This window comes from Molossus molossus, unplaced genomic scaffold, assembly GCF_014108415.1.
Source record: "Molossus molossus isolate mMolMol1 unplaced genomic scaffold, mMolMol1.p scaffold_m16_p_18, whole genome shotgun sequence".
Lineage (NCBI taxonomy): Eukaryota > Metazoa > Chordata > Mammalia > Chiroptera > Molossidae > Molossus > Molossus molossus.
In genome coordinates, this window is record NW_023425353.1 from 2,705,886 (window position 1) to 2,719,276 (window position 13,391).

Here is a 13,391-nt window from a genome sequence, read left to right on the forward strand (position 1 = left end):
AAAAATGCAAATCACCTAATTTCCATAGATTCCAACATTCTGAAAGTGACACATTTGGGGGGAAAATTAAGCCTGATAACAGAAAATGTGAATCACACTATCAGTGACTAATCTGCTTAAGGAAAAAATAAATTACGTTTATTTTATCACTAGGAAGTCAGTGTTAAAAAAGCCAATTTTAAAAAATCAAGTGAAGTTTTTATTTTAGAAGCAGCCCTTTATTGCTTTTTTTTTTGTTCTTGGTTTTTCTTTTTTCTGGTGGTAGATTTTTCAAGAGGAATGTGTGTGCAATCAAGTGGTGTGTGTGGTGAAGTGTTCGAGCTGGGGTGTCGTCGTCAGCGCCCTCAGGCATGGTCACATTCAGATTTTGGTTTTGGATTTGATGTGTTGCTGCTGCTGCTGTTTAAAAGAATGTTTTTGAATGTGGACTCATCACTAAGTAAACCAAATGAAGACAGAAGAAGCACATTCTCCAAATTGGCACCCTTTGCATACATTGAGAAAGAGTCTACTTCTATTTTATGTGATTCTTTGTTGCTGCCTGACGCATTTCAGCGAAAAGGGTGTAAAAATGAAACCAAAATACAGACTGCCTACCCAGAGACCTGACTGACTGACTCTGGGATGTGAGAGAGCTGAACTGAGAACGAATGGGCCCGGCTGACACTTGATAATCAAAGTTGATTTATTGTTCATTAGTACTGCATTAGCCCTTTCAGGCAACACACTTATTTGTGTAGTGGCCTGTCAAGGGCCAGACTGCAAGCACCTGTCATTTCTAAAGCATGAGATAAGCAGCAAATATTAACATGATGCAAATGAAATACACTGGTCTACGTGAAGGGCCACATGATTGTAATTTGTTTCTTTACCAATCTATACGGAGAAAACGATTAAAGGTTTTGTTTTTTTTTACACAAAAGGACTGCCTATAGTATGAAAGCAATGGGCTTTATATTCTTCTTTTGGCCCTAAGAACTTCCTTTTCTGTCCATATGTGCTGCTCAATTGATAAAAAGTTAAGAAAATGAGAAGCAGAACGTGCCAATTATTTAACCTGAGTAATTCAAGGAAGGTAGGCTTCCTGTTTGTGTTGTTTTTAAATAAACATATTTCATTAAATGAAACTTGAAGCATAGGCTGACTATATGAAAATGTGATGACATCATAGCTGAGCTATGATAATGTTGGATAATATCAAGTGCAGCGCGTTTCACTCTCGGTTTTTCTTCCCTCCGTGGAAGGGAATGATCTCATGACACGTAATAGAAAACAACTGAAGTGTCAAAAGAAAACAAAATTAGTGAACTTTTGTCTGCAGCCATAGAAACGCAGATTAACTCATATTTTTCCAGAGGCTGGAATGGAAACATTCTGCATGAGGATATATAGTGTATTGTCTTCTCAGAATTTTCATTTGACAGGGATTTTAGAGGCTATGATCTTAATTAAATCTCAACTAGCTGAAATAATGCATCTGAAGGCATTCAGTGTTGCGTAACCTTGCTCAGTTGGTAAACCATAAATCATCAGAAACCTTGTGATAGCAATGGTTGCTTGAAATTTTTTTTTTTGTTTGCAGTTAAGTGTACCTCAAAAACAAAACCCTCACCATCACTGCTTTGTATTTGCACATTGTCATGAGCTGTCACTTGAAAGATAAACTCTTTCAAGACACTGACCAGTTCTGCAACCCTCCAGCTAGTCTCCCACATTGCAAGATACAGGAAAATTAAAGTCCAGACTAATGAAAGCAGTGAAATTTCGGACTTATCTGGACTATTGTGGCAGAAGTGTGTTCCAGTTAACCGTGTTTCTGAATCAGTTGGGAGAGAATACTGTAACCAGCTTCTCAGCTTGATACAAAATTTGAGTAAAATTTGAAATGGTGTAAAGGAAGGTTGGAGAAATTCATTTTATTATATGTGGTTTAGTTGTAGATGAACATCACAACTTAAAACTATGTTCTTTGGTAGTGAGCAAATATAATAGCCAAGTAGGATCCACTCAGGTAGTTCTGTGTGGGTTAAGCAAGGGATATTTCAGCAACAGATGACGAGAGATGGTTCAAGTCAGTAAAGACGTAAACAGTGCCTCGGTGTGTTACATGTTAAAATATGAATTCCACGGCAACGGTTATAATCACCAAAGAGCTGTTAACCAGTCCAAGTTTTACAAATTCTAGTGCTTGTAAATGCTGGGTTATTTACTTTCAATACCTTTTACACATGTTTTTAACTGCTGCATTTTCTGGTCCGTGTGCACTCTCTAGTAGGAGAAGCTATGTGAAAATTGAGAAAGCTGTTCTGCGATACATTGATCTTACATATCTCTGGACACATTATTTAATCTAAGTCTAGGAGTTATGTTCTGATGAGCTGTAGATATCTCAGTGCAAAAGAGTGTTGCTTTATGTACCCCTGCCTGGCTAGCTTTGGGGATAGTCTTAACTCCCTGAGCTAAATTTGTTTTTGTTTAGTGTGAAAGGTTTCTTTTCTTGGAAGTAGCATGATATTTCTGGACATTCGTTTTAGCCATTTTAAAGTGTGCAGTACTTTTTCCCCTCATAAAATTCAGCTTTATTTTCTTTTATTTAAGAAAAAAGAAAGCTCAGGTACCTCTCTTTGCTAAACAGTCCTGCAGAATTATCTGGGAAGAGCTGAGCTGGGCCTCTACTGTGGGATTGTAGGAATAACCTTCTCCGAGTCCCCTTCCACCCCGGCAGCTGTTTGAAGAGAAATTAATTTCGAATGAGAAAAACGAATAGCAAACACGCACAGTGCCTCGTTTTCAAACTGGTTAAGAGTATGAAGATGCTAAATGTTGTGGTGCACTTTTCTTAGAATGCCTTGGTGTCATGTTTTAATTTTTAAGTTTTATCTTGCCCTCAAATCTGAAACATCATTGTTCAAATAACTGAGAACAAGGTAAATCAACAACATCAAAAAGGTCGGCTTCTCTGATTTCTCAAGGGCTTGTTATTTTGTACTTCCCAATTCTATTTGATGTCTTGACAAAACAAGATGACACAGGAGAGAATACATTAAATTTTGATTTTTTTTTCATCTAACCTGTTACAGTGTGGCAGCTTAATTTCTCATACTTTCTCCTGAAGATGGCTTTTTTTACAATTATTCTTAATTGTCACACCGCTTCACGAGAGGTTCCTCACAGCTTTCCCATTTGCCTGGGTTTTACTAAGTATTTTTGAACATATTTTGACCTTTAACACACAGGGAGCTTTTGGTTGGGCTTTGTCTTCATTAGAAATAAATCAGTGAATGGTGAGATTGTCAAAGAAGCAACTGATGTTTTCTCATTAGAGTCTAATTCGCACCCTTGGCTTGACTGTGATGTGTGAGGTGCAGGTGCTGGAAGTGGGCGTGAGAAACTGCACAGTTTGAGAAACAAGTTGTAATTCTAAAAAAGAGAGAGATGACACTCCAAGTAAGGCCTTATCCAACTTTGGAATTACCTAATTTTGGCCTACCTGCTTGTTTCAGCCCAATTATAGTACTGTTTCCACCTCAATAAAGGGGAAAAATACATATTTTCCGTTAAGCTCCCTATGATATTTTCTGTGCTGGTTAAAGCAAGAAGAAAGCAGAGCTATACATTGTATTTTTAGTTTTAGAGAAATGTTTTATTGACAAAAACGTAAACATTGTGTTTTTCTGCCTTCGATAGCATCTGTTGATGGACAACTATATCTACAAGTTATCCTTTATTCTGATTGTGTTTGTGTGTCTCAAATAGGATGGAGGCTTCCGGAGCCAGGGCCTTGTTCTCTTCTCTTCAGGAGCTCAGAGTCTGTGGGTAGAACCTCTTCTGTGCTTCTCTGAGCTACTTGCTTGGAATAGTTCTCCCCTCTGATTTGCAGCACTTAAAAAGCGATTTTTGTTATTAATATAAAATGTCATAGCAGCTTTGATTCACGTGCACTAAATTGTTTTCAATCCCTCCTGCAGGAGAAAGAGACTGAGGGAGGAAAAATCTGCATTTTTCTCGATTTAAATAAAATAATAATAATAGTAGTAGCACTAGTTGCTAGGTTGAAAACATCAGTGTTTAGTGGATGATTATTTTCATGTTCAGCTTCCATTGTTTTCTGTATTTAACAATTGCTAATGGGAGAAGCGATGTAATTTATGTAAACTTTACATTTTTATGCAAATGAAGCTGGTATTTATGGGAGCTGAAGGGATTCTGCTGGCAAGCAGTGAGGAACCTTGTCGACTCTGCTGTTGGAGGACAGCAGTCCAGGTCCCACTGATCTGCTGTGAACAAACAGGGGTTTCTGCTCCTCTTTAAAATTTAAAGACAAAGAATAAGAGCTGGAAGAGCTCAGCTAGAGATTGCGCACTCGGGCTGGTCACCTGGAGTAGCTCCCACTGCCAGGCACGTCTCGGCCGAGCAGTCCTTCCCGACAGAAAGATAGCCTTTCTTGATAGGATGTAATAAACAACTCGGTAAAAAAAAATGAAATGCTAATTGCATTTTAAAGAGGCCTTTTTTTCCTAAAATTTTAATAGGTAGTTGTATTGTTACTGAGAGAACAGTTATGCTAATGACTCACTACTTAGATGATTTTGCATTAATATAATAACCATTACCTGCCTTAATGCTTTGTACAGTATTGTGGCAAAATAGCGAAGTCTAAAAGAGTTACACAAAAAGCAGAATTCTATAATGAAACAGAATTATACTTCCCACATGAATAGTGGGCTTTTTTATTTTTTGAAGACTGAAATATTATGTCAGAAATGTATTTTCTTTCCTCTATGATACAGCTACCCTAGCATGGTATCTGTGTGTGTGTGTGTGCGTGTGTGTCAGTGTGTGTTCTTTTTACAGACCACGAGGAATGGAGAGAAGCTTCCTAACTTTTCAGGCGTATCCATTGGCTTCTTAGTTAGCAAAACGGCTGTCTTTCTGAGGGCAGCAGTGCTGGGCCTTCTGCACTGGCTCTATCCTGTATGGTTTTGTAGAATTTGGCATCTTTTTCCCCCCCCTTTTTTTTTAGTGGAGCCATTTTCTTTGATGTTCTGGAGCCTTCTAATTTAATCTGTTTTGCTCTTATTGATGAATCAGGTAACACTTCCTAACCTGGTCAGTTATCATCTAAATACAGCCTGAGGTCTGTGGGCTCCAGTTTCCAAGGACACGTGTGTGGTGAAAAACCAGAGATTAAAAATAGTTTCTAAATTATTAATCCAGACTACTCAAAATAGAACTGTGTTTAAAATGTTTTCTTTTCTCATTTTTATTTGTACACACAGCAATTATGAGAAGAAGCTGATGTACAAATTTGTGTGTATGTACTGGGCAGTATTTCCTTGTAGATAAATAAGTATAAACTAAAGAGAAAGCAAAGAAATGACAACGTGTTATTTTCAGTATTCATATTGTGTCTTCTCCCCTCCCACCCAATTCCTCCAATTGTCTCCTAGATTAAAAATAAGTATTGTTTCTATGGGTGTTTTTATTTGTTAGCTTTTTAGATTTTTTTCCCCTTCCCATCACCTACCATGCCCCTTAGGAGCAAAAGAAAATAATGATACGTGTCATTTGAATGGTCTTCTAGCATTCAGATGATACAAAGTCACCTCGAAGTGAGAGAACTGCGCCGGGCAGAATGTGCCCAGCAGTGCACGGGCTTCTCCGGGCGCCTGCTAGTGCTGCGCAGCCGGTGGCTGGTGGTGAGGTGGCAGCAGGCCCACGCGAGCAGCTCTGAGCGCCCGGGCTCAGCTGTGTTTCTGCCACTGGGCAGATTTATGCACACCTGGGTGAGCCACACCCAGTGGTGTAAGTCAGTGGTGTGTCCCGCAGGGGGGGGGGGGGAGAGTGAGTGTGTGTGTGTGTGTGTGTGTGTGTGTGTTCTTTAAATGTCTGCCACACGTTTAATTTGCATTTCTGATCCCTGCAGGCAGCTAGACAGAATCATGCTCGTTCTTCATAAATTGCCTTCTAGGATTCGTTGTTAACTCAGAAAACATACTCATTTCTAGATACTCAAACAGTTAAGGTAGTTACAATATCACGGATACAATCTTTTTTTATTATATTTAAATTGTCATTTGGGAAAGAAATCAAGACCTAGGTTGAACTCCCAGTTAAGGCACGAGCCTTGTAGCACAGAAAACATCAGAAATTAATGTGTTTTTTTTTTTCTCAAGGAGGGTCAGGGAGATGGCCTACAATTGGGGCCAGAAAGTTTTAGTTTTGACTGAATATCACCAAGAGGGGCCCATAAATATTAGAGCACTGTAGTTAAAAACGCACATGACTGTTTTAAATACTATTGATTTAAACCACTGGCTAGATTTTATGAATCAAAGTGTAATTTCTGAGCTTCGGCCATATTTCTCAGACCAGAGCACTCTCTCTTGTGTGCCTTTAGCCGCTTTCCAGACATTCGACACAGGATTAAATGATAGTAGTTACAGTGATCAATAGGTTAAGACCGGCACCATCACTCTTGCTGCTAATGACCTCAGTCGTAATGGGCAATAAAGTGTGGGCTGTAAGAGGCTCTCGCTGGCACTGCACGCCCTTTGATTCCTGTGCTAGTGGGGACTGGCCACATGAAAAACTTGGACATTGGGAGTTAAGGGAGTGGATGCAGAGGCTATGATTTTTAACTAGAGCCGTACCCTATGTGTCCCCTTCTTTCTGCGCCGTGATGCTCTGGCCAGTGGGCGAGTTTGCTGAGCTTTCCATAGCCTGTTTCCAGGACATGTTGGAGCAGAAGCCTGGGGAAGGGAATCTCAGTTTTATCACATTTGTAAATTAAGCTCAAGTCCACTTTGGAGGCTCAGAGCTAACTGGTGTGAAAATGTGGTTTCAGATAGTAAACGCGAAGTTGAGGCTGGTGAGATGTAATAGCCCACTTCTGATTTTTCGGGGACGACCCCCAAGTGGAGGGGCAGCTGTGGGCTTCTCGCCCTCTCCTTCCCGTGGGCTGGCTCTGCTTCAGGCTCTGAAACTCATCAGCACCTCCCTCAGAGTGCCCCAGGGACAAAGGAGAGGCCCAAGCTCACTTTCCCGTTCCTCACAGGACTACAGAAATTGAGTAAATAACCACGGGAAAGGGAGCTTTAAACTCTTGGCTGCATGTAAGGGTTTGAACATTATCTATATATGTCAGCCCTCTTAACTGTTTAAATTGATTTTATTGAAGTGCCATTTACATACTATAAAATGCACTCCTTTTACCTGCACAGTTGGAAAAATTCTTGATAATTTTATACATCCTTTTGAGTACCATTTCAATCAAGATGAGGGCATTTTCATTAGCCCCCAAAAGTTTTCTTGTACCCCTTTCTGACAGGCTTCCATAGTTCTTTTAAAAATTACAACCAAGATGTTTCTATGATGATTTCTGTTCTAACACTGGTAATTTTGTGTTCATCGCCTGTTTAGATCTTACACCACCCTATTCCTGTCCATTTTCCTGTTCATCACCATCAGAAATTTGGCTCAAGAATATTTATATTGTACATCATCCAAGAAACGCAGAGGAAAAAAGAAACCTTAAACATGGTTCTTTGTTTGCTTAATCAAGTCTCCCTGTATGATGATGCAACTCTCAAGGAAAAGTAAACTTCTATTGTGATATGTTAGCTTAGCAGCTCGAGATAGTGATTGGCACCCAAATGCATATTGAACAATTTAAAATGTTTTTCAGGAGAGATACTGGAGTTAATTTCTAGATGGTTAGGTGTTTGGATAGTGTCTGGTGTTTGCCCTACACTGAGTGGAAGTCCACTGGAAACCACTGTGATAGTTTGTGCTTCGAGGTGTCTTTTTTAAAAGGATCATTTATCCATTCAGATACATCTGTCCCTTTTTGCATATAAAAATATTCAGACATTCCCTTCTGTTTTAAATTACAATGTATCTATATCTTCACTTGAAAGCCACTGCAATAGGAAGAATTCGTTGATGACCTAGAGTTGAGTTAATGAAATTTTTTAATGTTCTCGGCTGTGTTTCCAAACAATGCGAACCGTGCAGGTGAACATCCTCACACACAAACATGCCCTCGACAACAGTGCGGGTGTTCTGCACATGGGTCTGACCTTCAGGAGCCATTTTTAGTTCATCAAAATTAGTGATGCTGAGAAATCGGGACATCAGTGCATAATGACTGTGAAATTAGGAATGAGAGCTTGCTATGCAAATGACAGGACAAATCATGTGAAAAAGTCAAGATAAACTGCATATTAAGACATTATGTTACGTAAAATTAATACTGCATTTCTCGCTTTCGCTTGCTGCTCCCCTGAAAGATTTTTAAATTCTTTTATCTTCTGATCAGCTATTGTCTGCCGGATTTCTTTTTCAAAGTGGCACACAGGCAAAGTGCAAAACATGTTATTACCTTTTATTGTAATACATGAGATGACAGCAGACCTTTTTAACAAAGTGTATCCTGTACTGCTTCTTGCTGTCACATGTTTGGTTAGAAACCAAAGAAAAGTAAGATGCTTAAATATTACTGTTAAAAGACATACAGGTTTTGTCTTTTCTTTCATTGTTTTTTTCCTTTCCTTATCTTTTTTATTGGGGGGGGTGATTTTTCATGAAATAGTCTTCTTGTATTACGGGGACTGACAAAATGGTTCTCATGTAGTCTGCAAATTAGACACAAGTGCAGTGATTATTTTGAATAGCTAAATTACATTCTAGAAAGCTTGCAGAATTCATAGCATTGTCATTAGGTATCCGCTTGAATACAATTTGTGTAACCTTGGCCAAGACAGCCTGTCATTTTAATGTCAGTGTTTTATCTGAACAAGACATCATCCTTTCAGATACCGGGTGCAGGTGCCTTGCAGAGATGCCCGCGCAGAACGTGTTAACAGTTGCAAATATGAAATGCTATCAAGTTCATCACTGGAGCTGTTTGTCACTGAAATGTCATGGAAAGCGGCTTTAATGGTGTCACACATAATACGAAAGAATTGAGACATCTGTGTGCTGGGTGAATGAGGAGGGTAAAGGCATCAGGGGAAGGGCCTGTGTTGAAGTTCAGGAGGTGCGTCTGAGGTCGCTGTCCACAAGACGGCATTCCTCGGTTGTCCTTAAAGGCACCACCCACAGGGAAGTGGATCCTGTGGGCTCCAGCTGGGCGACCTGGTTGCCATTTGCCTTCTCTGAAACGAAACTTGTTTGTGTTAGCTGCACTGTGACAGAAAAATCGTTCTTAGGAAGAAGTTGAGATGGTTCTGACCTAACCCCAGACTCATTAACTAAGCCTGGAGTCCTTGTCTGCTTGTAAGAGCGCCTGGGACACCTGTCGTACTGCAGGGTGTGTGTGTTTACACTTAAACTTTATAATAGATTCAGTAGGATCTGGTGCTGGTCCCCTCTGGTTAAGCCCATTGTACGTGGGAGACTGGTCAGTGCTGTAAGCAGGCTGAGGACGGGCAGCCGCTGACCTGGAAAGGCTGAGTGCTGTGTGCTGGGTTCCCTGGCCCCCTGCTCATCCTGTGTTAACATTCCAGGTGCCCGTGTCAGTGGCTATGATGACACCTCAAGTTATCACTCCCCAGCAGATGCAGCAGATCCTCCAGCAGCAAGTCCTGAGCCCGCAGCAACTCCAGGTCCTCCTGCAGCAGCAGCAGGCCCTCATGCTCCAGCAGGTAACGCCCCTTCCTCCCCCACGTCCTGCAAGGCCTCGAACTCTGCCAGGCCGCCCCGCCCCGCCACCCCGCTGCCCTGCCTGAGCAGCTCTCCTGGGAGAGGAGAGCAGGAGGGTGGGACCCGACCTGGGCCCCTAGAGTCAACTGTGTCGCGTCCCTGAAAGACAGACCCTGCCAGGGCCACTAGGGTTTGGGCCTGGAGAGCACCCGATGGACTGAGATCAGGGCTGTAATTGGACTTGGTGGGAATGAGGTCTTTAGGCTTACGTGGCTCATATTCTTTTACTCGGTAAGCCCAGAGGCTTCTCAATGTGCGGGTCCGAGTGGAGCAGTGAGGCACTGGCAGTGGGTTTGACGGGACAGCCCCGCCATCCCCACTTTAACCCAGATGCTTACAGCCCGTCCTTTTACATAGAGAAAACCACTTTGGGGTTGACGAATTGTAAGGTACATGGTCGATTTTACTTCCTTTCCTGTGCTGATGCTGAAAGGCACTCTGGCTGCCATTGTGCCTGGACACCGATCTTCACACTTCATGGACACCTGCAGGCAGAAGGCGAGGCTCCGCGGAGGGCCCAGTGCGGAGGGCTGGGGTGTGGGGCGGTGCAGAGGCGGCGGGCTACCCACGCTGTTGCCGCGCTCGCTGAACAGCCTCCGCGCTGCCAACCTGTCATTGAGGAAGCCTGTGGCTGTCTCGCAGGAGAGGCACCGGACTCCCAGCAAGGGCGCTTGGCCTTTGTTGTACACTCAGAGGTCACCCCTTGCTTTACTGTAATTAGTTTGTGTAGAAAATGGTATGTTTTTCATCAGTTCATTTGGGGGATTACTTTTCAAACAATAATGCCAAGAATAGTCAGTGTGCGCTGAAATTTATTGTTGAGTTTCAAACTAAAGGTCAAGCCGTTACAGATAAAAGGATGCTATTTTTCAAACTCCGGTTCGTGTGGCACCGAGAGGGGCCGTGGGCTGGCACTACCTCTGACTTACCGTCCTCTCTTTTCTTTGTAGCAGCAGCTTCAAGAGTTTTATAAAAAACAACAGGAGCAGTTGCAGCTTCAACTTTTACAACAACAACATGCTGGAAAACAGCCCAAAGAGGTACCGACAATACATATTTTACTTTCAAACCACAGATCCCAGAGGACTATCTAGTGGCTATTAAGCTGTCATTCATCTTTCAAATGATTGCACAACCGAGCTGACTCGATCGGTCCTCAGCTTTCAGACCGAGAGTTATTGTCGTGTTTTCGCTCAGGTGTTTCTGGGCTCCATTTGTTTGCTGACGCGTGTGTGTGCCACCACTGCAGGCTCACCTAGCATGTGCGTGGGGCAGGGATCGTGGCAGAACCTTAGGGTTCCTTCTGCAGAAGTACCTGGGGGAAGGGAAGTGCTTGCAGTGAAATTGCATTTGGACACACACTTGATTATTTTTTCCGGCTCAGAGAGCTTGGGTGTGTGGTGAGGTTGGAGACACAGAAAGTGGGAGCAAGATTAAACACCCACAACCTCCGTTTAACTTCTTCATGCAAATTGTACGCATTGGAAGTGCTCCAGGCAAGTCCGCGATGGCCCAGTAGAGATCAGAGAAGGCTCAGCTTGGAGTCTGTTTCCCTAGCGACAACAGCTACAACGGGGTATTACAGCCGCTGCATGGACGCAGCACTTTGGAAGTTCGCATAGTGATTGCGTGTGGCATCCCATCCAGTTAGGGGCAGTATCAGCTCCATGATGGTAAAGCTTTGGGGGTGTGGGGTTCATCCTCCTCCTGTTGGTCCCGTGTGCCAAGGCTCCGTCACTGGGGGAGTCTCTGTGCATTATCATGACATCTTTCTACCCGTTCCAAAGCTGTTCATGGCAACTCACTTCCTTGTGTCTCCACCGTGACTGGAGTTCTTTTCATTGAAGTGTCTCCTCCTTGGAATGACGGCATCTGTAGTTTGATAAACAGCTTGCAGTCCAATGCAATGGCTTCTTCGCTGGCCCTAGGCAGGTGGCCACTTTCCTTGGTGGGAAGGAGTCTTTCCCGGTGACTCCACACCCATCCCTCACCTGAGTGTGGGGCCGGGAAGCACGGACCCCACACAGGGGAAGGACCCAGCCCTCCCCCCTTGGTGGTTCCTCCCTCCACACAGCTGGTGCGTTTCCCGTGCCCTGGCAGGTTTCCGCCTCGGAGCCCTCCTTAGCAGCCTGGGTGCACCCCACAGAGCAGGGCCAGTTTCGGGGTGCAGGGGAGGAGGTGCTTTAACGAAAATGCTGACACATCTGTGTACAGTGGCGTGGTACCGGGTGCTGCTGTAATAGAAAAGGGAACAGATTAAAAAGTGTCTAAAATGTAAATCTAAAGGACTAACAGTAATTAAAATGGAAATGGCAGAGGGAGGGAAGGCATGTAATTGTGAGATATCACTGTGCGGAAGGCTCTCAGCTTTGTTTTGCTGGCTGTTTTTCTAATTCAGTGGGGCTTACTCATCAGTGGCAGTTCAATGCGCGTTAATGACTCCGGGATTGCAGGCATCACTCTGGACAAAGAAATGATTATTGTGCGGTCAAAAGAAGTTCAAAGACAAGAAGGGAATTTCAGTTTTTTCCTTAGAGATCCACATTCAAGAGCATATAAATTAAGCCAAATGTTAAAAACCACAGTCTGAAAGCTGACTTCAAAGTCACAGCTCTCTAATTAATGAACTGCGAGCTTCAGTTTGGACAAGTTGTGGTTTGGTGCGCCCATAAATCAACATGACAGGCCCGTGTCCCAGGCTCAGACAGTGCTTGTCACTGAGTCACAGCAGATGTAAACACAGCAGAAAAAGGGGGATGTGAAGGAGGTGCGATTGATCAACAGAATTGGTAAAAACCCACTTTTGAAGCACATTATGCATGATCACAGGAAATGGTTACAGCCTCAAGAGGTTTCCCCTTCTGCTGTTGCTTTTTTGAATCAGATTTCTAACAGCCTTCAAAAGGGAGAATAAGAATTATGGAGTTTCTCCCCCGTGGCTCGCAGGCAATAACCCCCTGTTGTTATTTTGTGCTTCTTTCTTTTCAAAGGCATCAAAATTTAGTTTTTTAAAGATCTTTAACTCTATATTTGAAGACAAACCAAAAAGGGCTGCCACTGTCATTCTTATCAGTTACCAGGGATCGCAGTCTTCCTTTCTGTTGCCACTTCTTATTAACCTCTTACTTGGTCTGTGAGCCGGAGCTGGGGCACGTCTGCGTGCTGGGAGAACTTGAAAGTCCAGATGCGCTCAGGGCAGATAAAGAAATGCGAGGGGGAAGTTATGCAGCAGAAGGAAGGATAAAAGTTAACTCTCCCAAATTGCTGCTGTCAGAGGGCACCTCTGCCCGCAGAAACGCCGTGATGCCCGAGTGTGGGAGGAGGGGGAGGAAAGGGGTTCTGAGCAAGGAGGTGAGACACAACAGGAGCATTTCCGTCTCCAGGGCATCACTTTTGCTGTGCTCAACTTCGTCATCCATTTTGAAGGCGGGGGTGGCAGACCCATGGCAGGTCTTCCTGGAGTCCAGGCATGGTCACGGGGCCAGTGGACTTGGCCAGACTGTTGTGCCTGTGATAAGGAGACCTTGTGCTCCTGAGGTGGTCTGCCATCAGCATGCAGGTGTGGTCCTCTTGTGCCACAATGGGATGGAGTCACATGGTACCAATTCGTGATGTGGACTGGTGGCTATGACTTGAACAAGGCTTGAACTGGGATGTTGACAGATGGAACAAGTGTATTAATTTAC

General features: G+C 43.3%; 1 protein-coding gene across 3 annotated transcripts in view; it reads left to right on the forward strand.

Moving 5' to 3' along the window:
• The window catches only part of FOXP1 (forkhead box P1), a 159,379-nt gene that overhangs the window by 60,120 nt on the left and 85,868 nt on the right, over positions 1-13,391 (forward strand). For all 3 annotated transcript variants that reach the window (XM_036266552.1, XM_036266554.1, XM_036266553.1), the window contains 2 exons: positions 9,510-9,647; positions 10,656-10,745. In XM_036266552.1, coding sequence (XP_036122445.1) covers positions 9,510-9,647; positions 10,656-10,745 — 228 coding nt within the window. The remainder of the gene's footprint in view (positions 1-9,509; positions 9,648-10,655; positions 10,746-13,391) is intronic.